Here is a 24,723-nt window from a genome sequence, read left to right on the forward strand (position 1 = left end):
ATATCCCAGGACAAATTTGCTAGCAACAGCAAGCTAGCTAAATAGGACAAATTAGCTAGCAAGTGCAAGCTAACTAGATCAATTGCCATAAATGTTTAATGCTTTTCGACCTGTCCCCAAATTAATGTCATTGGTTCAGAGTTTGTTTTAATATTTTAACCTGCGTCTCGTGATCGCGTTTGGTGTAGGGGGACAAAATAAATGTATGCACGGTAGCGCACGCGCGCAGCCGGTTTGGGTTCCGTGTAGGGAGTAGCTCCGCCTTCATATCACAAAGCGGTGTATAGCCATGAACAAGAATCACATTCTTTTAACAGAGCTCGACTGGCTGACATGACAATTACTTCATTCACCATATGTAGCCTAATGGTTCACATGCCTATTTGAAATCCATGAATTCGGCCAACACAGTAAGGAAACAGATTTAGCCTACTTCTGGACTAGTCTGCATGATCTCCAAACGGAATACTAAGCAACTGTTTGAAGTTGTTACATCTTGAGAATAGCAACAGTCGATCATTGCAGCAGTCCACGAATTGGTTGAATTCGCTTACGCCTCGTGTTGTGACACGCGCCACCACCGTGATCATTTCTTCGCCTTGACTTCACATAAACTACTACGACGGAAAGGTGAGCACCGGATGCCATTTATCCACTTTTGTAAATATTTTTTCCATAGTCCAATATCGTTCAAAGAAGCAGCTTGTGAGGTTCGGACGACTGTTAGACTTGTACATAGTAATGCATTTAAGGCTATAATTAGAACATGTTGGTCCCGTTTTCTAGCCTATGTCTGACATGTTCGGACAGATTCTTGAGCGTAAGTTATTCGTCCGTGATTCTACATTTCCCTCTTTCCGGTGGTGAAAGTGGAGAACATGACTCACTTGTACCACTCATCGAAGCACACATCTCTTAACGGTTGTTCCATGCTGTTCTTGGGTGGGTGGGTGCCTTGATTTGACTACATCACAGCTGCAAGAGAGCACTTATACAATGGGGAGTTGTGCTCCGTAATGGTAATTAAAAAGGAGACCATTTTTAATGAAGCTGGGATGGGTGTAGTTATGGCCCTTGAGCGCATTATTAAACGAGAAGGATATATTGCTAATCTGCCTTGGTGGGAAGCGCGCCTGACCACTGTTCACTGTAGGCCTGCTATTGGTACTATTTATAGTGGCTGTTAATGTTACAGTCATGCTTTTAATTACAAACGACTTCCCCTCGCTTGTGTGAGCGGATTATTTGTTCATTTAAACTGGGGGGTTTTGACAGGTTTTCATTAGTGTAGGTTTACCTAAGGCAGAGGGAGCAATACCTCTCTACAGAGTGACTGGTCAAATGTGACATTTGAACTGAGCCACTGATATATGGGACTTGTTGGTGCACATGAATTGAATTTAAACAAGATAAGGCAAACATGCCTTAGCCTACAAAATGCCTGGTGGTCTTATAAAACAGTTAGTACTCACCATATGTTGAGAAAATAAGGTTATATAGGCCTATACTACCTAGGTAGGTGCTTCTCCAAAGAAGTTTTGGAATATAAGAAGATTCAATGATTGGGAGACGAGCACCAAATTGAACATGGATAACATGACAGCTCCCCACTTCTAAGGAAACCCGTCAATGTATACTGAACAAAAACATAAATGCGATGATTTTGCTGAGTTACAGTTCATAAGGAAATCGGTCAATTTAAATAAATAAATGGGGCCCTAATCTATGGATTTCACATGACTGGGCAGGGGCGCAGCCATTCCCCAGCCAATCAGAATGGCTTTATTACAGACAGAAATACTCCTCAGTTTCATCAGCTGTCCTGGTGGCTGGTCTAAGACAATCCCGCAGGTGAAGAAGCTGGCTGTGGAGGTCCTGGGCTGGCGTGGTCACATGTGGGATGTACTGGATGCACTGCCAAATTCTCTAAAATTATGTTGGAGGCATTTTAACATTAAATTATCTGGCAACAGCTCTGGTGGACGTTCCTGCAATCAGTATGCCAATTGCATGCTCCCTCAACTTAAGACATTTGTGGCATTGTGTTATGACAAAACTGTATATTTTAGCGACCTTTTATTGTACAAGGTGCACCTGTGTCATGATCATGCTTTTTAAGCAGCTTCTTGATATGACACACACGTCAGGTGGATGGATTTTCTTAGCAAAGGAGAAATTCTCATTTAACAGGGATGTAAACAGATATGTTCACAACATTTAGAGAAGTAAGCTTTTTGTGCATATGGAACATTGCTGGGATCTTTTATTTCAGCTCATGAAACATGGGACCAACACATTACATGTTGCATTTATATTTCTGTTCAGTATATTTCTCCCCAAGTGAATAATTCAATGAAGAAGAGCCAAATGCAATTGTGTATCGGCAAGTGAACTATTATTTGCTCTGTCAACCTGAAACCAGATGCAATCCATCAGTCTGTACTCAGACAGCCACGGTATTGTGTTCCTCCTCATTAGCCTCTGTTTTTAATCAGTCTATTACTAGAGCGGAACAGCGCTGTCTCTTCTCCTCACTAACCTTTTGTTTTGCTTGATAATTCATTTATCATGAAACACTGCAACGGAGACCAAGGTTATTACAAATCAGAGCCCACATACGCTTATTTCTCGATAATGACTCCAGTTTATCAGAGGAAAGAGCGTAAGTAGCCTAGTCAAGGACAGAGTGCCAGGCAGACTCAAACTTTAATCTTTACACCCACACGCTTGCGTAGACTTTCCTAACCCCCCTTTCTCATTTTTGTATTTAGAAAGCCAAGATGCTCCTTTGCCTGGAGAAATGCCCTACCTTGTTTTTAGCAAAAGGTTCTGGTTACAGATCGGTATTACGGCGTTCTGCTGGGAGGTGATAAGATTGAACACTAAGTCCTTGTGCCCGCCAAACTAGGTGGGTGTCTAGTGTGTTCAGTGGGGAGATAAGCTTGTCTAAGTCCCGTTTAGGCTAATATACAGTTGAAGTCGGAAGTTTACATACACCTTAGCCAAATACATTTAAACTCAGTTTTTCACAGTTCCATGACATTTAATCCTAGTAAAAATCCCTGGTCTTAGGTCAGTTAGGATCACCACTCTATTTTGAGAATGTGAAATGTCAGAATAATAGTAGAGAGAATTATTTCATGTATTTCAGCTTCTGTTTCTTTCATCACATTCCCAGCGGGTCAGAAGTTTTATACACTGAATTAGTATTTGGGAGCATTGCCTTTAAATTGTTTATCTTGGGTCAAATGTTTCAGGTAGCCTTCCACAAGCTTCCCAGAATAAGTAGGGTGAATTTTGGCCCATTCCACCTGACAGAGCTGGTGTAACTGAGTCAGGATGTAGGCCTCCTTGCTCATACACGCTTTTTCAGTTTTGCCCACATTTTCTACAGGATTGAGGTCAGGGCTTTGTGATTGCCATTCCAATACCTTGACTTTGTTGTCCTTTGTTGTCCCCATTTTGCCACAACTTCGGAAGTATGCTTGGGGTCACTGTCCATTTGGAAGACCCATTTGCGACCAAGCTTTAACTTCCTGACTGTCTTGAGATGTTGCTTCAATATATCCACATAATTATCCTCCCTTATGATGCCATCTATTTTGTGAAGTGCACCAGTCCCTCTTGCAGCAAAGCATGCCCACAACATGATGCTGCCACCCTCGTGCTTCACGGTTGGGATGGTGTTCTTCAGCTTGCAAGCATCCCCTTTTTCCTTCAAACAGAACGATGGTCATTATGGCCAAACAGTTCTATTTTTGTTTCATCAGACCAGAGGACTTTTCTCCATAAAGTACGATCTTTGTCCCCATGTGCAGTTGCAAACCGTAGCCTGGCTTTTTTATGGCTGTTTTGGAGCAGTTGCTTCTTCCTTGCTGAACAGTCTTTCAAGTTATGTCGATATAGGACTCGTTTTACTGTGGATATAGATACTTTTGTACCAGTTTCCTCCAGCATCTTCAATGTTCTTTGCTGTTGTTCTGAGATTGATTTGCACCTTTTGATCCAAAGTACGTTCATCTCTAGGAGACAGAACGCGTCTCCTTCCTGAGTGGTTTGATGGCTGCTTGGTCCCATGGTGTTTATACTTGCATACTATTGTTTGTACAAATGAACGTGGTAACGTTCAGGCGTTTGGAAATTGCTCCCAAAGATTAATCAGACTGGTGGAGGTCTACAATTTTTTTTTTTATGAGTTCTTACAAAGAGGCACTGAGTTTGAAGGTAGGCCTTGCTTTGCATCCACAGGTACACCTCCAATTGACTCAAATGATGTCAAATAGCCTATCAGAAGCTTCTAAAGCCATGACATCATTTTCTTGTATTTTACCAGCTGTTTAAAGGCACAGTCAACTTAGTGAAAACTTCTGACCCACTGGAAATGTGATACAGTGAAATAATCTGTCTGTATACAATTGTTGGAATTTGTGGAGTGGTTGAAAAATGAGTTTTAATAGCTCCAACTTAAGTGTTGCTCTGCATTGAAATATCTCCCCCTCTGAAGATGATGATGACATTCCCCAGGCTCAGTCTCAGATTTTTCCTTGTGCTGCAAAAGATGATTAAATGTTTATTTGCATTGAAGAGATTAGTTGTATTTTCTTGCGACGTTATTTTGTCTCTTAGTGTACGGTTGACATTTCTGCAGGTGTGTGTGTCTCTGTGTGATTGCGTTCGCTGTGCAAATACATTCACTGTGCTGCCACAACTTGTTGCAGGTACGGAAAGGAATGCTAAAATGTTTTTATTTTCAGGGCTCCAGACTAACGTTTTCCTGTACTTAACCTTTTTCATTTGATGGCACCAGCCTCTTTTCAGGTTTTTGCTCTCAATAGGCATAAGCTATTTTCTAGTTAATGAGAAGGTTTTTACGAAAGGCTTTGTCCATCTATCAGAAGACAGCGATGCAAATGAAAACTAACGGCTACAGTGGTAGACGTACGTGCATCGCGCACACACCGATGAGACGTGCTGTCCCGTGTCGCTGCTTCTTCTGAAAGTTGCAGGAAATACGAATCACTGTTCTGTGATAATGGAGCCGGAGGGGATGGCTGCTGTTTTATGGTCTCCTAACCAACTGTGCGGTTGTGTTTTTTCAAATTGTTTGTTACCTATTTTGTACATAATGTTGCTGCTACCGTCTCTTATGACCGAAAAGAGATTCTGGACATCAGAACAGCGATTACTCATCTCGAACTGGACAAAGACTTTTTCTTTAATGAGTCTGACGCAAAGGATATACTGCTTTTCCGAGACAAGGCACAAATCCCAGTCATTCGCATGAAGAAAAGACAGAAATATAGGGGGCTGAGATCGGGGTGCTTTGTGAGAATTTGTCAGCAAGTGGATAACCCGCCTTTACCATCTGTTCTATTGGCCGACGTGCAATCACTGGAGAACAAACTAGATCTCCATTCGAGACTATCCTACCAAGGGGACATTAAACTGTATTACCTTATGTTTCACAGAGTCTTGGCTGAACAACGACATTGTTATATACAGTTGGTTGGGTTTTCCGTGCTTCGGCAAGACATAAAAACTACGTCTGGTAAGATGAAAGGTGGCTGTGTATTTTCCAATAACAGCTGATGTGCGATGTCTAATACTAAGGAAATCTCGGTATTGCTTGCCTGAGGTAGAGTACCTCATGATAAGTTCTAGACCACACTATCTACCAAGAGTTTATCTATATTTTTCATAGCCGAATATTTACCACCACAAACCGACGCTGACACTAAGAACGCACTCAGCGAGCTGTAAAAGGCCATAAGCAAACAATAAAATGCTCAAACAGAAGCAGCGATCCTAGTGCACTTAAATCCGTTTTACCTCATTTCTACCAGCATGTCACATGTGCAACCAGAGGGGGGGAAACTATAGACCACCTTTACTCCAGAGACCCATGCAAAGCTCTCCATCACCCTCTATTTGGCAAATCTGATCATAGTTATATTCTCCTGATTCCAACTTGCAAGCAAGAACTAAATCAAAAAGTACCAGTGACTCGCTCAATATGGCAGTGGTCAGATGATGCGGATGCTACACTACAGGACTGTTTTGCTAGCACAGACTGGAATATGTTCCAGGATTCATCCAATTGCATTGAGGAGTATACCACCTCAGTCACTGGCTTCGTCAATAAGTGCATCGACAACATCATCCCCACAGTGACCGTACGTACATATCCCAACCAGAAGCCATGGATTACAGGAAACATCCGCACCGAGCTAAAGGCTAGAGCTGCCGCTTTCAAGGAGTGGGACACAAATCCGGACGCTTATACAGTGGTTGCTCAGCTAAATGTTTTGAGTTTAGGCTGCGGGATTTAAAGGTCATTTGTGGTTTAGTACGGTACCATGTACCAATAAAGGTGGAGAAAAAAAAGTCACTGCTTCATTGCTCCAGACCACCGCAAGGGGGAGTTAGAGAACTGATTATGCTTTTGTGTCCCAAGGTGCTAAATGTGTCTACCTGAAAATGAATGGGTGATTAAAAAAAAAAAAAAAATAGAAACTGACAATTGTGCACGACTTCAAAATTGAATTTCAATTAACTGAATGATGAGGGTGAAGCAGGCAATTATATTCCATGATGCTCTTATTGCTCTACATTCTAGAATAATAGTGAAGACAAACTATGAAATAACACACATGGAATCATGTAGTCACCAATAAAGTGTTAAAAAATAAATATTTTATTGTTATTCATGTAGTAACCCAAAAAGTTTTTGTTCCAATTTGAGATTTCTCTCTGCATAGATGACAGCTTTGCACACTCTTGGCATTTTCAGCTTCACCTGGAATTATTTTCCAACAGTCTTGAAGGAGTTCCCACATATGCTGAGCACTTGTTGGCTTATTTTCCTTCACTCTGCGGTCTGACTCATCCCGAACCATCTCGGTTTGGTTGAGGTCAGGGGATTGTGGATACCAGGTCATCTGATGCAGCACTCCATCACTCTCCTTCTTGGTAAAATAGCCCTTACACAACCTGGAGGTGTGTTGGGTTATTGTCCTGTTGAAAAACCTGATAGTCCCACTTATCCCAAACCAGATGGGATGGCGTATCGCTGCAGAATCCTGTGGTAGCCTTGCTGGTTAAGTGTGCCTTGAATTCTAAATAAATCAGACAGTGTAGCCAGCAAAGCACCAGAACACCACCTCCATGCTTTATGGTGGGAAATAAACATGCGGAGATCATGAGTTCACCCACACCGCGTCTCAAAGACACAGCGGTTGGAACCAAAAATCTCGAATTTGGACTCATCAGACCAAAGGACAAATTTCCACCGGTCTAACGTCCATTGCTCGTGTTTCTTGGCCCAAGCAAGTATCTTCTTCGTAGTGGTTTCTTTGCAGCAATTTGACCATGAAGGCCTGACTCACGCAGTCTCCTCTGAACAGTTGATGTCTATTACTTGAACTCTGAAGCAATTATTTGGCCTGTAACTCTAATGAACTTATCTTCTGCAGCAGAGGTAACTCTGGGTCTTTCATTCCTGTGGCTGTCCTTATGAGAGCCAGTTGTTTCATAGCGCTTGAAGGTTTTTGCGAATGTACTTGAAGAAACCTGAAATTTTCTATATTGACCGACCATGTCTTAAAGTAATGGACTGTTGTTTCTCTTTGCGTATTTGAGCTGTTCTTGCTATAATATGTACGTGGTCATTTTTCCCAAATAGGGCTATCTTCTGTATACCACCCCTACCTTGTCAAAACAAACTAATTGGCTCAAATGCCTCAAGAAGGAAAGAAATTCCACAAATTAAATTAACAAGGCACACCTGTTAATTGAAATGCATTACAGGTGACTATCTCATGAAGCTGGTTGAGAGAATGCCAAGTGTGCAAAGCTGTCAAGGCAAAGGGTGGCTATTTGAAGCATGTCATAAACAAATCAAACTATGTTTTTAACACTTTCTTTGGTTACCATGTGATTTCATAGTGTTAATGTCAATTTGTTTTACAATATAGAAAGAGTACAAATAAAAACACTTGAATTAGTAGGTTTTCAAAAACGGTAGTGTGTGTCTGCTAAATCAAGTTGACATGTTGCGGTTCTTCTGATGAAGGTGCATATGGGCCTATTTATATTATGAATTCGGAGGGCAAAAGTTAAAGCATTAGACCTCTCACTAAAGGTGTCAGTCTTACAAAAGTTATACTTAAATCTGAACTGGTTTTACAGCTCTCGCTCATCTTCAACCATCAATGAGCCAGACAAAATTTTAAAGGGCCTAATTGTCTCACTCTGTGTTCAAAAATGGCTTTTCCCCTTGATTTAGGTTACAACCGCTCACTTTTGGTTATTTGAAAATGAAATCATCTCCAAAATATACTTTTTTTAAAACAAGGACTTGAAAAATGAGATTGAACTCTGTAAATAAGGTTTCCAGTCCGAGAATAAGATATATACTAATTCAATACCTTGAAATACAAAATAAGCCATCCATCCATTTTGAGCTCCCGAGTGGCGCAGCGGCCTAAGACACTGCATCTCATTGCAAGGGGCATCACTATAGTCCCTGGTTCAAATCCAGGCTGTATCACATCCGGCCATGATTGGGAGTCCCATACGGCGGCACACTATTGGCTCAGCGTCATCTGGGTTTTGCCGGGGTAGGCCGTCATTGTAAATAAGAATTTGTTGTAAATAAGTAATTTTTCCAACAATTGTTTAGATATTATTTCACTTATATTATCACAATTCCAGTGGGTCAGAAGTTTAAGTTGACTGTGCCTTTAACTTTTTTGTGAGAAGGGGCAGTATTTTCATGTCCAGATGAAAAGCGTGTCCAAAGTAAATGGCCTGCTACTCAGACCCAGAAGCTAAGATATGCATATCATTAGTAGATTTGGATAGAAAACACGCTGAAGTTTCTAAAACTGTTTGAATCATGTCTGTGAGTATAACAGAACTTATTTGGCAGGCGAAACCCTGAGGACAAAGCGTTCAGATTGAACCCCCTCCCCCCCAAAAAAAATATTTTCAATGAGTTTCCATTGGGAATCCAGATTTCTAATCGACTTTCCTGCCGTTCCTATCGCTTCCACTAGATGTCAAGTCTTTAGAAATTGGTTGAGGTTTTTCCTTTGAGAAATAAAGAAGTAACACGGTTCAGAATGAGGCTCGAGGGAAGTGTACTCTTTGTTAGAGGTGCGTGACCTGAAATCACTCTCCACTTTGGTTTCCTCCGGTATTGAACATAGTATATCCCGTCTTCAATTTGATAGATTATTTACATAAAAAAATACCTAAAGTTGTATTACAAAAGTATTTTGAAATGTTTGGACAATGCTTACAGTTAACTTTTGATATATTTTGTAGTCACGTTGCGCAAGTTGGAACCGGTGTTTATCTGGATCAATCTCGCCAAATTAAAAGGACATTTTGGTAATATATTGACGGAATTAAATCGAACAAAAGGACCATTTGTGATGTTTATGGAACATATTGAAGTGCCAACAGAAGAATCTCGTCAAAGGTAAGGCATTAATTATATTTTTAATTCTGCGTTTTGTGTCGCGCCTGCAGGTTTGAGATATGCTTTTCTCTCTTTGTTTACTGGGGTGCTATCCTCAGATAATAGCATCGTTTGCTTTCGCAGTAAAGCATTTTTGAAATCTGACACGTTGGCTGGATTCACAACAAGTGTAGCTTTAATTTGGTATATTGAATGTGTGATTTCATCAAAGTAAAATTTTTATAGTAATTTATTTGAATTTGGCGCTCTGCATTTTCACTGGATGTTGGCCAGGTGGGATGCTACCTTCCCACATATCCCAGAGAGATTAAACGGCTTGGAAAATTCCAGAAAATTATGTCATGGCTTTAGAAGCTTCTGATAGGCTAATTGACATCATTTGAGTCAATTGGAGGTGTACCTGTGTATTTCAAGGCCTACCTTAAACTCAGTGCCTCTTTGCTTGACATCAATTCCCATACCGGATAACAGATCCACAGATGACGCAATCTGAATCGCACTCCACACTGCCCGTTCCCACCTGGACAAAAGAAAGAAACACCAATGTGAGACTGCTATTAATTCGCTAACTCTGTTGTTTTTTTGTCGCACTGCTTTGCTTTATCTTGGCCAGGTTGCAGTTGTAAATGAAACTTGTTCTCAACTGGCCTACCTGGTTAAATAAAGGTGTGATAAAAAAATAAAACGGCTCAGCGTTCAACGCCATAGTGCCCTCAAAGCTCATCACTTAGCTAAGGAGTCTGGGACTAAACACCACCTTCTGCAACTGGATCCTGGACTTCCTGACGGGCCGCCCCCAGATGGTAAGGATGGGTAACAACACATTTGCCACGCTGATCCTCAGACCCCTCAGGGGTGCGTGCTTAGTCCCCTCCTGTACTCCCTGTTTACCTACGTCTGAGTGGCCAAGCACGACTCCAACACCATTAAGTTTGACGACACAACAGTGCTAGGCCTGGTCACTGACAATGATGAGACAGCCTACAGAGGGTAGTGCATATGGCCCAGTACGTCACTGGGGCCAAGCTTCCTGCCATCCAGGACCTATATACTAGGCGGTGTAGGAGGAAGGCCCAAAAAATTGTCAAAGACTCCAGTCACCCAAGTCATAGACTGTTCTCTCTGCTACCGCACGGCAAACGGTACCAGAGTGCCAAGTCTTAGGTCTAAATAGCTCCTTAATTCTATCCACAAGCCATAAGACCGTTGAACAATTAATGAAATGGCCACCCAGACTATTTACACCCCCCCCCCCCCCCCACCCTTTAATTATTTTTTTTGCACTGCTGCTACTCGATGTTTGTTATTTATGTATAGTTACTTTACCCCTACCTACATGTAGAAATTACCTCGACTTACCTATACCCCCACACTTATAAGGGCTTATAAGTAAGCATTTCACAGTAAGGTCTACACCTTTTTGTTTTTGGTGCGTGTGACACACAATTTTACCTGCTGTATTCTGTTCGTCTTCATTATAAACTTGGGCAAATGTAATACATTTTCTATTGATTTCAATACATTTAATTGACTTCCTACCTAGTTCAATATGACTCAATGATGCCTAGTGCGCTCGCAATGGCCGATGCGCAGCTCCATATTTCAAAAACGTATTTGATATGTCAATACAGTATGAAACTGCACTGCGGAAGGGAGGACATTACAGGATTAATGCACTTTACTGTTTGACCAAATCATGGTCTTCTCCGCCTAAAAATATGTAATGTTTTGATTGGAGGTGACCAGGTGGAATGTACAGCTCGCACCAGTGTGACCAATTAAAAATGTAACTTGCACAGCCAAGTCAAAAGGTCGCAAAATACAACTGTGGTCGAAGCATGGAGCCCTGACTTGTGCACTCATTTGAGACTCACACGTAGCTGCACTGCAGCAGTTCTTTGCAGGCTTCAGTATGAAGACGAAGTCAAGCTTACAGGGAAATAATCATTCATTTAAGGGCAGCCTGTTAGACCCTTCGGTTGAACATTGTCTGCCGTGTCTTCTCGATACATGGTATGATCTGTTTGGAGTCAAGCGAGACTAACTAGTTGTATAGGCACATTTCCAGCTGCCCAGAAATAAACTGGGGCATAGGACTTGTTAACATTGTACTTCAGGAAATGTTTGCATACTGTATAGGAACTCTTCCCCAGGGGTTTTCAAACATTTGCTCTGGGAACCTCAGCCATTCCATATATACTACATGATCAAAAGTATGTGGACATCTGATCGTTGAACATCTCATTCCAAAATCATGGTCATTAATATGGAGTTGGTCCCCCTTTTGCTGCTATAACAGCCTCTACTCTTCTGGGAAGGCTTTCCACTAGGTGTTGGAACATTGCTGCGGGGTTGGGCACTGATGTTGGGCGATTAGGCAGGACTTGCAATTGGTATTCCAATTCTCTCCAAAGGTGTTCGATGGTGTTGAGGTCAGGACTCTTTGCAGGCCAGTCAAGTTCTTCCACACCGATCTCGATAGACCTTGCTTTGTGCACTGGGGCATTGTCATGCTGAAACAGGAAAGGGCCTTGCCCAAACTGTTGCCATAAAGTTGGAAGCACAGAATTGTCTAGAATGTCATTATGGTGTAGCGTTAAGATTTCCCTTCACTGGAACTAAGGGGCCTAGTCCGAACCATGAAAAATAGCCCCAGACCATTATTCCTCCTCCACCAACCTTTACAGTTGGCACTATGCATTGGGGCAGGTAGCGTCTTCCTGTCATCCAAACCCAGATTAGTCTGTTGGACTGCCAGATGGTGAAGCGTGATTCATCACTCTAGAGAAAGCGTTTCCACTGAGTCCAATGGCGGGGAGCTTTAAACCACTCCAGCCGACACTTGGCATTGTGCATGGTCATCTTAGGCTTGTGTGCGGCTGCTCGGCCATGGAAACCATTACATGAAGCGCCTGATGAACAGTTATTTTGCTGACTTTGCTTCCAGAAGCAGTTTGGAACTTGGTAGTGAGTGTTGTAACTGAGGACTGTACTCGGCAGTCCCGAGTTTGTGTATTTAACCTATTCCAGAGCTAGCACACACAGCATTTTAGCAAACCCTTTTCCTAATCTTTGCCTTTTTCTCCTAACCTGCTACGTTAATTTTCCTAACCTACAAAAAAGTATTTCCGGTAGTGATGCACCGATATGAGATCTTTGACCGATACCGATATCCAATATTTTCCTTGCCAAAATATACAATAACGATATTATAAAAAAATGTAGCGCCCTTTTAAGCATTCTAGTACAGTTAAATAGTTAGACCGCTGCGTCCATGTGTGTTAAGGCACTGCATCTCCGTACAAAAGGCGTCACTACAGTCTCTGGTTCGAATCCAGGCTGTATCACTTCCGGCTGTGATTGGGAGTCCCATAGGGCGGCACACAATTGGCCCAGCGTTGTCCTGGTTTGGCCGGGGTAGGTGTCATTGTAAATAAGAACTTGTTCTTAACTGACTTCCCTAGTTAAATAAAGGTGTTACACACACACACTGACCAAAATGCTATTTTGTTGGCATCTACGTATGTCCCCATGACCAGTAAAACATAATCAAAACTTATTTCTTTCACTTACTTGCTGTGTTCAGTCTTTTCATTCTCAACAAGGATTTCTCATACTATGGAATGCCGTTTGGGTCTTTGTGTGTCAAATAACACTATTTGACATGACAAATACGCTTGTTGACCAATCAGGACCTGACTGACTGCACGTGACAATTTAACGCTTTCATACATTTCTACGTAGTTATTAATATCACTCATATTTCATATGTCACAACGATTAATCAATACATATGCCATGATGCTGGTAAAGTTGTCTCGTGCACCTACAGTGCTGGTAATAACATTTTTAAAAAAGAGCGCTCATGGATGCAAACAATGTTCTTCCCCAAAAAACATAGCAAAACAACTTCTGTTTTAGTAGCTATAGTTATCTAGCTAGTTAGCTAGCTATAGTTAACTAGCTAGCTGTAGTTAGCTAGCTATAGTTAACTAGCTAGCTAGTTAGCTAGCTAACTATATAGCAAGGTGTCAACAACAATAACCCTAATTTATAAGACCGTTCTTATTTGATTAATGGTGGTCCGACCCATCTATGTGAAGCTAGCCACAATAGTGAACTTTGCGGTTAGCCTTCAAAATAAAAGTATGTCATTGACAGTGATGCGAATTAATACATAGTAGAATTATGCCATAATTGAATAGATCATGCTAAATGAGATTTGGAATGTTATATAAAATCAACAAAAGACCATTTATTAATTTGACATCTGGAATCACACTGGTTGTATTATACTTTAGAATTGCACAGCCTTACCTGTGGATAATTACAGTCTTACCTGTGGATCAATGACATGACACCAGAGAACATTAGCATCGTAGCTATTATTGCGGACTCTGAAACAACTGAATTGAGCCACATTTATTGTCAACCTTTGTGTATTGAACATAGTCTAACTCTGAGGAGGACGTTGGGAAAAAATATATTGGGTATTGAGTAGACTGATAGCCCATTTCATTGATCCCCAATCCTTAGGTAAAGCTGTACAGTGCAATATGAATGTCAATACACACAATAGGCTCTTCAGTTGTGTTCTGTGGGTGTCACCGACTAGACTGATACCCCATTTCATTGCTTCACGTTCCAACTTTAACATGATCTAGTCTAAATATGGCATGATTCCACCAATTGTAACCTTCTGCATCACTTTCAAAGAGGTACTTTTTATTTTGAAGGCAAACTGCAAATTCCACAATTGTGCTTAATCCTTATTGTGGCTAGCTTCACACACAACCCGGTCCGGTCAAGCCTCACCTGCCAGCTAGCTGGCTGCTTACAACGTTAGCTTTGGGCAACAGGGTTAAGTAGCTGGCTAGCTATTTATTTTCATGAACTGAAGTTCAATTTCAATAGGCGAACAACAAGTGGCTACCTAGCTAAATCTTACTCACAAGGATTCCGAAATCATTGCTAAGAATAACGAAAATGCAGTTTACCGGTCATTGTTTTCAGTCTGGTTGTATTAGTGCTAGCTAGGTACCCCAGAAGTTGCGGTCAGTAATCAAGCATTTGTTCAACGCGGTAGTGTAAACGCATCGTTCGTGGCCGGTGTTTGCTTGTTTGCAGACTTATTGTACAGCTTTGACAGTGCTACTGATAGTAGTGGTGGTGCTTGGCTTGCACGTGCAAATTTAGAACACACAAGAATCTATAATAGAACTGTTATTTTCCATGTCAAATTAAAAGCTTATTTCATGTGTAAAATAGTGTTATTTGACCTATCTTTATTTGACACTCACAAGACCCAAACGGCGTTCCATAGTATGTTGTGAAGCTAACTCCGATAGGGCAATGTGTACCGGTGCTCGACCAGTCGGCGAAAGCCAACATCACCCACGACAGAACGGTTGATTGTCAAGGACAATGAATTCCATTATCTTGGCGTTTTAATGGATTTCACCTTTTTGAGTTGTCTCTCTGAAATGTTCTTGCTCTTTCAAATGACTGCTCGACCCACACAGCAGACAATGTGGGCTAGGTTAGGAATGCTGTGTTGCACTTGTAGCGCAAAATGTTATTTGGCATCATTACATCAAGTACCCACATTATATACAGTTGAAGTCAGAAGTTTACGCACACTTAGGTTGGAGTCATTAAAACTCATTTTGCAACCACTCCACACATTTCTTGTTAACAAACTATAGTTTTGACAAGTTTGTTAGGACATCTACTTCGTGCATGACACAAGTCATTTTTCCAACAATTGTTTTGATTATTTCACTTAACTCACAATCACAATTCCAGTGGGTCAGAAGTTTACATACACAAAGTTGACTGTGCCTTTCAACAGTTTGGAAAATTCCAGAAAATGTCATTGCTTCTGATAGGCTAATTGACACAATTTGAGTCAATTGGAGGTCTACCTATGAATGTATTTCAAGGCTTACCTTCAAACTCCGTGCCTCTCTGCTTGACATCATGGGAAAATCAAAATAAATCAGCCAAGACCTCAGAAAATAAATTGTAGACCTCCACAAGTGTGGTTCGTCCTTGGGAGCAATTTCCAAGAACCTGACGGTACCACGTTCATATGTACAAACAATACTATGCAATGGGACTACGCAGCCGTCATACCGCTCAGGAAGGAGACGCGTTCTGTCTCCTAGAGATGAACGTACTTTGGTGTGAAAAATGCAAATCAATCCCAGAACAACATCAAAGGACCTTGTGAAGATGCTGGAGGAAACCGTTACAAAAGTATCTATATCCACAGTAAAACGAGTCCTATATCGACATAACCTGAAAGGCTGCTCAATAAGGAAGAATCCGCTGCCCCAAAACTGCCATATAAAAGCCAGACTACAGTTTGCAACTGCACATGGGGACAAAGATGTGAGAAATTGCCAAGAAACTGAAGATCTCGTACCACGCTGCGTACTACTCCCTTCACAGAACAGCGCAAACTGTCTCTAACCAGAATAGAAAGAAGAGTGGGAGGTGTCTAGAAGTGCATTAGTGTCTAGTTTGAGAAACAGACGCCTCAGTCCTCAACTGGCAGCTTCATTACATAGTACCCACAAAACACCGGTCTCAACGTGAACAGGCGACCCCGGGATGCTAGCTTTCTACGCAGAGTTGCAAAGAAATAGCCGTATCTCAGACCGGCCAATAAAAATAAAATATTAAGATGGGCAAAAGAACAGACACTGGAAAGATACATTTTTACTATTTTCTACATTGTAACCCTAGTGAAAACCTTTTTGAAAAACCAACCCCTCTGTCGACTATAGTCTACACAGCTCCACTCTGCAATGCAACCCAACCACATTTATTCATTAAGCAGCACTCTGCAACATCAAAGACGTCTCCTCTGGGACTTATTTTGAAGTGTCAATGAAGAGGTCTGTTTGTGTGGAGGTTGTCGTGGGACAACTGCTTTCTAGGATGCCAGTCAGTTCAAAGGCGCATGTTTTTTCAGGGAACTGCCCCCGCCCCCCATATTCCTTAAATAATTAGGCCTAAGCTCTTTGCCTGGGAGACCCTGAACCACCCGAATGGTTACGGTGCCAAGACTCACATTTGGAAATCAGAGGCCTCTTTCCTGTCTGAGGCTTCTCTCTCCTAGCCACACACGTTCCAGGTGCACGGAGTTATTTAGGAAGACCCTGATAACAGGGATGATTGAGTGGCAGCTCTTGTGAACGCTCCCAAGGAAGCTACATTTCCTGAATGTTCTGGTGGTTTACGGAATAGAGTCTCCTTCACATGGTAGAAGCATCAACCAAATACTCATAGTTGAAATAAAGATTCACGATGGGTTTATGTTAGTGGTCGTATTTTTGCCTTGACTGTTAATGACAGGTGTTTTGTAGGCTTAAACATCTATCCATATTAAGCTCAAATTTTGTGCTGCAGAATAGACACACTTCTCCATTCACCCACCCTTGTTGTTATCAATCTTATCTCCCCCTCCCGTCTTCTCTCCAGGCCAGCCATGGTGAACAGCCGGGTGGAGGCATCAGCCGTGGCGGTGACAGGCGGCAGCTCGTCAGGCAGGTCCTGCGCAGGCTGCGGCGGGCGCATCGCTGACCGCTTCCTACTCTTCTCCATGGAGCGCTACTGGCACACGCGCTGCCTCAAGTGCTCCTGCTGCCACGCCCAGCTGGGTGAGATCGGCACCACCTGCTACAGCAAAGGGGGCATGATCCTCTGCAAGAACGACTACATCAGGTGAGCGTCAGGGGAGGCAGCATTCAAATTAGAAAGGACTGGGGTGGACGCAACACGGTAATAGCTTCACCTCTGGTAGGCCAGGTGTAGTGTCTGCCTCTGTTTTGGTCATGTAGTTAAAGGAAAGAGATTTGATTGCAATCAACCATACTAGGGTGACATAGATATGGAGAAAGCAGAATTCCGTGTGAGAAATTATTTGAATGTTATACAGCAGTCTGCAATGACTTTAGTTTGTAGGTTAACAGTCTCAGATATCGTCCACCATTTTTGACATGGACAATGAAAATGGAAATTAAAAGTGAAAGTGCCACAGAAATCCACTTTCCACAACTGATCACGCGTGATGAGTCTTAATGTTTGTCCAAACAAGCACAGACAGCTTTGAAACAGGTGGAAGAATGGAGGAATTTGTCTGCGCACACATAAAGGCACCAGGTGTTGGTGTGTGAATGCAAACGGGCATGGCAGGATTAGAGCGACTGGAGGGTGTTAAGGAAGGGGTATAGGCACACACCAGGGTTGTGTGTGGGGCCGGTGAAGCAATGGATTTTTAACAGCAACTCTCTAACCTCTCAAGACATGACCAACTGTCTCACTGCTTTTTAGGCATTTGATGACAAACCCTTAAGCAGTTGCGTAAGGTGAGAGGAAACTGGGAATAGACTACACATTAGCCAATTCCATCACCACTGCATTGCTCCTACTCGGTTTGACTTAATTTCTTGCCTAATCGTGTGTATGTGTGTGTGTTGCCTGGTACACTGAAACTTATGTACTTTTTCAATACCACAACATGGAAAACGGTTTGTACTAGAATTGTAACTAATTAGAAAAGTAAATTTCCTGAATAAAATGCGGTGTGCATGCTAGCTTGTGAAGGATCCATTGATTGGTAGGATAGCCTGATCATGTGAAAGTTGTTTTGCTGCAAATTTATAGAGGCTTAATTGGCAAAGGATTATTTTAAATAGCCACCAATTATATTACTGTGGTTCTAATTCAAATCAAATCCAATTTTATTAGTCACATGGGCAGAATACAACAGGTACAACATTACACCTTACAGTGAAATGCCTACTTATGAGCCCCTAACCGACAATGCAGTTTCAAAAATGATGGATAAGAATAAGAGATGCAAGTAACAAGTAATTAAAGAGGAGCAGTAGAAAATAACATATACAGGGGGGTGCCCGTACAGAGTCAATGTGGAGGAGCACCGGTTAGTTGAGGTAGTATGTACATCGATGAGAAAGGGGGCGTGCTCGGTCCTCCTTTTCTTGTAGTCCACAATCATCTCCTTTGTCTTGATCACGTTGAGGGAGAGGTTGTTTTCCTTGCACCACACGTTCAGGTCTCTGACCTCCTCCCTATAGGCTGTCTCGTTGTTGTCGGTGATCAGGCCAACCACTGTTGTCATTTTCAAATGTTTTGATGATGTTGGAGTTGTGCCTGGCCATGCAGTCATGAGTGAACAGGGAGTACAGGAGGGTGCTGAGCACGCACCACTCAGGGGCCCCTGTGTTGAGGATCACCGTGGCGTATGTGTTACCTACCCTTACCACCTGAGGGCGGCCTGTCAGGAAGTCCAGGATCCAGGGAGGTGTTTAGTCTAGAGGTCGACCGATTTAATTGGAATGGCCGATTTAGTTAGGGCCGAATTTCACGTTTTCATAACAATCGGAAATCAGTATTTTTGGGCGCCGATTATTATTTATTTTTTTCACCTTTATTTAATCTTTATTTAACTAGGCAAGTCGGTTAAGAACACATTCTTATTTTCAATGACGGCCTAGGAACAGTGGGTTAACTGCCTCGTTCAGTGGCAGAAAGACAGATTTTCACCTTGTCAGCTCGGAGGATTCAATCTTGCAACCTTATAGTTAACTATTCCAACGCAATAACGACCTGCCTCTCTCTCGTTGCACTCCACAAGGAGACTGCCTGTTACGCAAATGCAGTAAGCCAAAGTAAGTTGCTAGCTAGCATTAAACTAGTGATTATGATTGTTTTTTATAAGATTAGTTAACTACACATGGTTGATATTACTAGATATTATCTAGCGTGTCCTGTGTTGGATAAAATCTGAGCATACAAGTATCTGACTGAGTGGTGGTAGGCAGAAGCAGGCGCGTAAACATTCATTCAAACAGCACTTTCGTGCGTTTTGCCAGCAGCTCTTCATTGTGCGTCAAGCATTGCGCTGTTTATGACTTCCAACCTATCAACTCCCGAGATGAGGCTGGTGTGACCGAAGTGAAATGGCTAGCTAGTTAGCGCGCGCTAATAGGGTTTCAAACTTCACTCGCACTGAGCCTTGGGGTGGTTGTTTCCCTTGCTCTGCATGGGTAACGCTGCTTGGATGTGGTGGCTGTTGTCGTTGTGTTGCTGGTTCAAGCCCAGGGAGGAGCGAGGAGAGGGACGGAAGCTATACTGTTACACTGGCAATACTAAAGTGCCTATAAGAACATCCAATAGTCAAAGGTTAATAAAATACAAATTGTATAGAGGGAAATAGTCCTATAATAACTACAACCTACAACTTCTTACCTGGGAATATTGAAGACTCATGTTAAAAGGAACCACCAGCTTTCATATGTTCTCATGTTCTGAGCAAGGAACTGAAACGTTAGCTTTCTTATATGGCACATATTTTACATAGAACATATTGCACTTTTACTTTCTTCTCCAACACTTTGTTTTTGCATTATTTAAACCAAATTGAACATGTTTCATTATCTACTTGAGGCTAAATTGATTTTATTGATGTTTTATATTAAGTTAAAATAAGTGTTAATTCAGTATTGTTGTAATTGTCATTAATACAAATAAATAAATAAAAACAATCGTCCGATTTAATCGGTATCAGCTTTTTTGGTCCTCCAATAATCGGTATCGGCGTTAAAAAAATCACAATTTTCTACCAACTTGTGTAGCCGTTTGCGATGCTAATGATAGGCTAACCATCTTTAGGTAGATGAAAAGGCTTTCACAAATGCCTTCTCAATTGAGGCTACTTTGTAGTTATGCCTACCTGGCAGAATTTACATCAATCCAGTGGCCATTTTGTTTTGCAAACTCCATCACGTGTGGTTTAAGCATTGTTGTGGACTTAGAACTTCCAATTTTTATTTTTTATACAATCCACCTCATTTTGATAATGAAAAATCTTTTTTTTTTTTTTGCTGTGGTATCATTTTGGTATTGAGTATCATGATACTAAACCTGGTATTGGTATCGAAGTCCAAATTCTGGTGTGTGTGTGCGCACCCACGCGTCAGAGGCTGGCTGATCTAACACAGACAAGGGATTGTGTGGGTCCTGTGTTGGCACTGGCGCTCTCCAGGACAAACATTGGGGGAGATCTGAAAACCCACGGCCCAAGAGCGCCCGCACGGAGGGAGGCCTCCTGGATAGTGCAGAGACACTGGGCACTTTGTACATTTGTCCAGTAATAGTTCAGAGGATTTAAAGCCACTCCCAGTGGAATTAATAAAGCACTTATACTTCACTACTACACTGAACAAAAATATAAACGCAATGTGTAAAGTGTTGGTCCCATTTTTCATGAGCTGAAATAAAAGCTACCAGACATTCTCCATATGCACAAAACATGTAATTTGTGCTCAAATATGTTTACATTCCTGTCAGTGAGCATTTCTTCTTTGCCAAGATAATCCATCCACCTGACAGGTGTGGCATATCAAGAAGCTGATTAAACAGCATGATCATTACACAGGTGCACCTTGTGCTGGGGACAATAGAAGGCAACTTGAAAATGTGCAGTTTTGTCACACAACATAATGCCACAGATGTCTCAAGTTTTGAGGGAGCATGCAATTGGCATACTGACTGCAGGAATGTCCACCAGAGCTGTTGCCAGAGAATTTAATGTTTGTAACGCATACCGGTATGCAATTCGCAGCATATCAAATATGTATAATACAGTTGGTGGGTCCTCATTGCCAAGTGACCCGGTGCCAATGAGGTCCGATAAAGGGAGAGGGAGCTTTAATTAGGGAGAACAGGGTTCTTCTCGGGCACTTGCTTATTAATTTACTGTTTGGATTAAGATCAATAGGGCAAGGGAGAGAGTATAGAGGGGGAGGTATAGCAGCCAAAACCGGTATGGTAGGCGTCACAAGGAAGAGGGTGTAATGAAAGCAGGAAAGAGGCTTCCTATTAAGACTGAATGGTTTAACTGTTTACACGCTAGGGGCACTGAGAGATGGGGGGGGTCAAAAGTAACAGTCAGTATCTGGTGTGGCCACCAGCTGCATTAAGTACTGCGGTGCATCTCCTCATGGACTGCACCAGATTTCCCAGTTCTTGCTGTGACATGTTACCCCCACTTCCACCAAGGCACCTGCAAGTTCCCGGACATTACTGGGGGGAATGGCCCTAGCCCTCACCCTCCGATCCAACAGGTCCCAGATATCCTCAATGGGATTGAGATCCGGGCTCTTTGCTGGCCATGGTAGAACACTGACATTCCTGTTTTGCAGGAAATCACGCACAGAACAACCAGTATGGCTGGTGACATTGTCATGCTGGAGGGTCAATGTCAGGATGAGACTGCAGGAAGAGTACCACATGAGGGAGGAGGATGTCTTCCCTGTAACGCACAGCGTTGAGATTGCCTGCAATGACAACAAGTGCAGTCCGATGATGCTGTGACACACCGCCTCAGACCATGACGGACCCTCCACCTCCAAATCGATCCCACTCCAGAGTACAGGCCTCCAGTGTAACGCTCATTCCTTCGATGATAAACGTGACTCCAACCATCACCCCTGGTGAGACAAAACCACGACTCGTCAGTGAAGAGCACTTTTTGTCAGTCCTGTTTGGTCCAGCGACGGTGGGTTTGGACGCTGTTCGTCCTGTCCTGCATCCCTCCCATTCAGTCCTTCTGGACACCGGCTTTATTCATGACTTCAACCACTGCTCTGAGAACTATTTAGAATTAATTGCTTGAGTTGGTTCTAGTTAGGATTGGGAAAGGGTACGCTGAATAGAATCAGCTGTTGAAGGCCGAGAGTGGTACTGAACCACAGCATCATTGTCGTTGACCAAGTCGCCTCATATTCCCAATCTCTTGAAGGGTAAGTGGTTGTAGTTGTCTGACAGTTTGTTTGGGTTGACCCGCAGGCTGTTCGGGCACAGCGGGGCATGCAGCGCCTGTGGCCAGTCCATCCCTGCCAGTGAGATGGTGATGCGGGCACAGGGCAACGTGTACCACCTCAAGGTAAGACTAACTTCAGCCTGAAAGTAAAGCCCGACCCCAACAGATCTGCAAAAGCTAAATATTTAAGGGCCCTTAGACACAGCAATTTGACCCAAGCTTCTGTTGCTCATTCTTAAACTCTTTCATTAAACAACTCCTTCCTCCATTTTTCCTTTGTCCCTCCCCCTGCAGTGTTTCACCTGTGCCACCTGTAGGAACAGGCTGGTGCCGGGCGACCGCTTCCACTACGTTAATGGCACCATCTTCTGTGAGCACGACAGGCCAGGGGGCGCTCTACTCCGCAGTCACCTGACCCCACTGCAGGGGAACGGCATGATGCCTGACCAGAAGGTATGGGGATGTGCTCCGGACCGTATTTTGATAGAACTACACAGTTTGGTTGCTTGTCCCTTGTGTTAAGAATCCATTTGGTTTAATGAAATAATTAGCTGTTTTGGTAATATTTTTTGAAGGTGGTGTTGGAACTGTGGTTGTCTTCCTGTCGTTGTTCTTGCGGTCTTTAAGTAATCAATGCTTATCATTAATCACCTCTTTCTCCTGATCTCAGGTGTGCTGAAGGATGGATGACAAAGCAACGTGTGCCTTTTCCCCCACCACCTGCTCTTCCTCCTCCATCTTTAAGTTTGTCCTACACCAGCCATCCCTTCGTTCAGATATTCCAGAATCCATTCTCCGGATACCGCTGCCAGTGTCCAGTGGCTTTCTAAACAACCCGTCATTCCCAACAAAATCATATTTCTTCTGTTCATAGAGAATCATGTTCTCAACCTTCAAGGGGAAGATGCTGAGGAGGGAAAGACTATTGATGAGGATGATTTATACTGTCAAGCCAAGCCAGTGTCCATTTATGGTAAAGCCAATGGTGACTGACTTGTAATGCCCTGAGAGGAGGACTATGGCATTTCCAGTGATGGACCATTCATTTCCTTAGCCAGCACAAAACACTACGGGGAGAGCGAAGTCCTGGACTAATACGGAAACACGTATAAACTGGTTCTGGTCAGGGGCTGCTTCAACCAAGCTACAGTATACTGACTCTTGAAACAGGAAGAGCACATTCAAACAAGACAGGCCACACGAATACACATATGCAACACTTTCTGAGCTCAGATTCACTAGACCCTTTCATCTGTTGCGAGAAACAGGAAATACTGTGGTTGCAATGCTGCCGTAGCTGTGGTTCACCCGACTGGTGACTGGCCGAACAAGTAAAGATCAAATACACCTGCCTGAATGTCTCATTTACATTAAAAAAAACATTCTCTGTGTACAAAAGGAAGTCTGTAGAATATTCATCCAAACACAAGTTTTCGTCCCATGATTCTTTTGTACTACAATTGGTTTCCTTTTTGTAGATTTTCTTTGATATTTAGTTTTCAGTTAAATGGTTTCTGGCGTTCGGAAATGTACTCATGTTTATGGGAACATAGAAATTATGCATTTTGTAATCGTTTTAAAATATGTTTTATTCCGGTGACAATTGTAATTCCAACATGACTTCGCAGGAGTGCTCCATATGTCCTAAATGTATTCTCATATGTGTGTGGTGGTGGAAGAGAAGGTCCAAGTTGAGCTGGTCCACATTTAACTTCGGTAATGTTGAGTATGGCTCACTGTAGCAGTTTTCAAAAAGAAAAATACGTTTCTTATTGGAGAAGTCCAGGTAGTCCCTACCTGGTTCAGGCTGTTTTCTTCAGTTTGGTACCTAATCAACACAATCCAGGTTGAGGAAATAGGGGAGTGGCATGGGGATGGAAAGAAATATAAACTGTAGATATCTTTTCTAGTGTTGTATTGTGTGCTCTATGGTTGAATTGTGTCACTGTGTGGCCTTTGTTTCAAGCAAAGGCCCATTTTCAAATGCTGTAAAACATTTCAAAATAACTACTCATATCGCGAGTCACTTGTGTCACATCACACGAGTGAGTGATTGGATAATATTTACGCGCCGCAGGATGAGGGAGAGTGGCGTGCATGTGTGTAGCGAGGTGTGACACATATCCCTTTCACACTGAAACGTAGCTTCGGTAATGCTCCAGGGCTTGGATACACATGGCAGATTTTCCCAGGCTTGATCCGGGGCCAGTACAGAAGATATGTAGGTGGTATGAGATAAAGGCCTGGGTCGGAGTCTAATTAAAAAGGGAGAGACCCCTTTCCTGTGGGTGTTTTAGAGGAGCAGTCCAGCTGTTGACTTTACAGCAATGCAACAACAAATGGAAGAAATAAACCTTTTCCTTCACCGTTCTACTAAACTCTA

General features: G+C 42.5%; 1 protein-coding gene across 1 annotated transcript; it reads left to right on the forward strand.

The window, feature by feature from the left end:
- The first annotated feature begins 273 nt into the window (after window positions 1–273).
- On the forward strand, window positions 274–24,723 carry LOC139388646 (LIM domain transcription factor LMO4-B-like). The gene is made up of 5 exons (XM_071135433.1): window positions 274–630; window positions 16,973–17,215; window positions 22,367–22,463; window positions 22,635–22,793; window positions 23,011–24,723. Exons 2-5 carry the CDS (start codon window positions 16,980–16,982, stop codon window positions 23,017–23,019), a joined length of 501 nt encoding a protein of 166 aa, XP_070991534.1. The 5' UTR covers window positions 274–630; window positions 16,973–16,979; the 3' UTR covers window positions 23,020–24,723.

This window comes from Oncorhynchus clarkii, chromosome 29 (assembly GCF_045791955.1).
Source record: "Oncorhynchus clarkii lewisi isolate Uvic-CL-2024 chromosome 29, UVic_Ocla_1.0, whole genome shotgun sequence".
Lineage (NCBI taxonomy): Eukaryota > Metazoa > Chordata > Actinopteri > Salmoniformes > Salmonidae > Oncorhynchus > Oncorhynchus clarkii.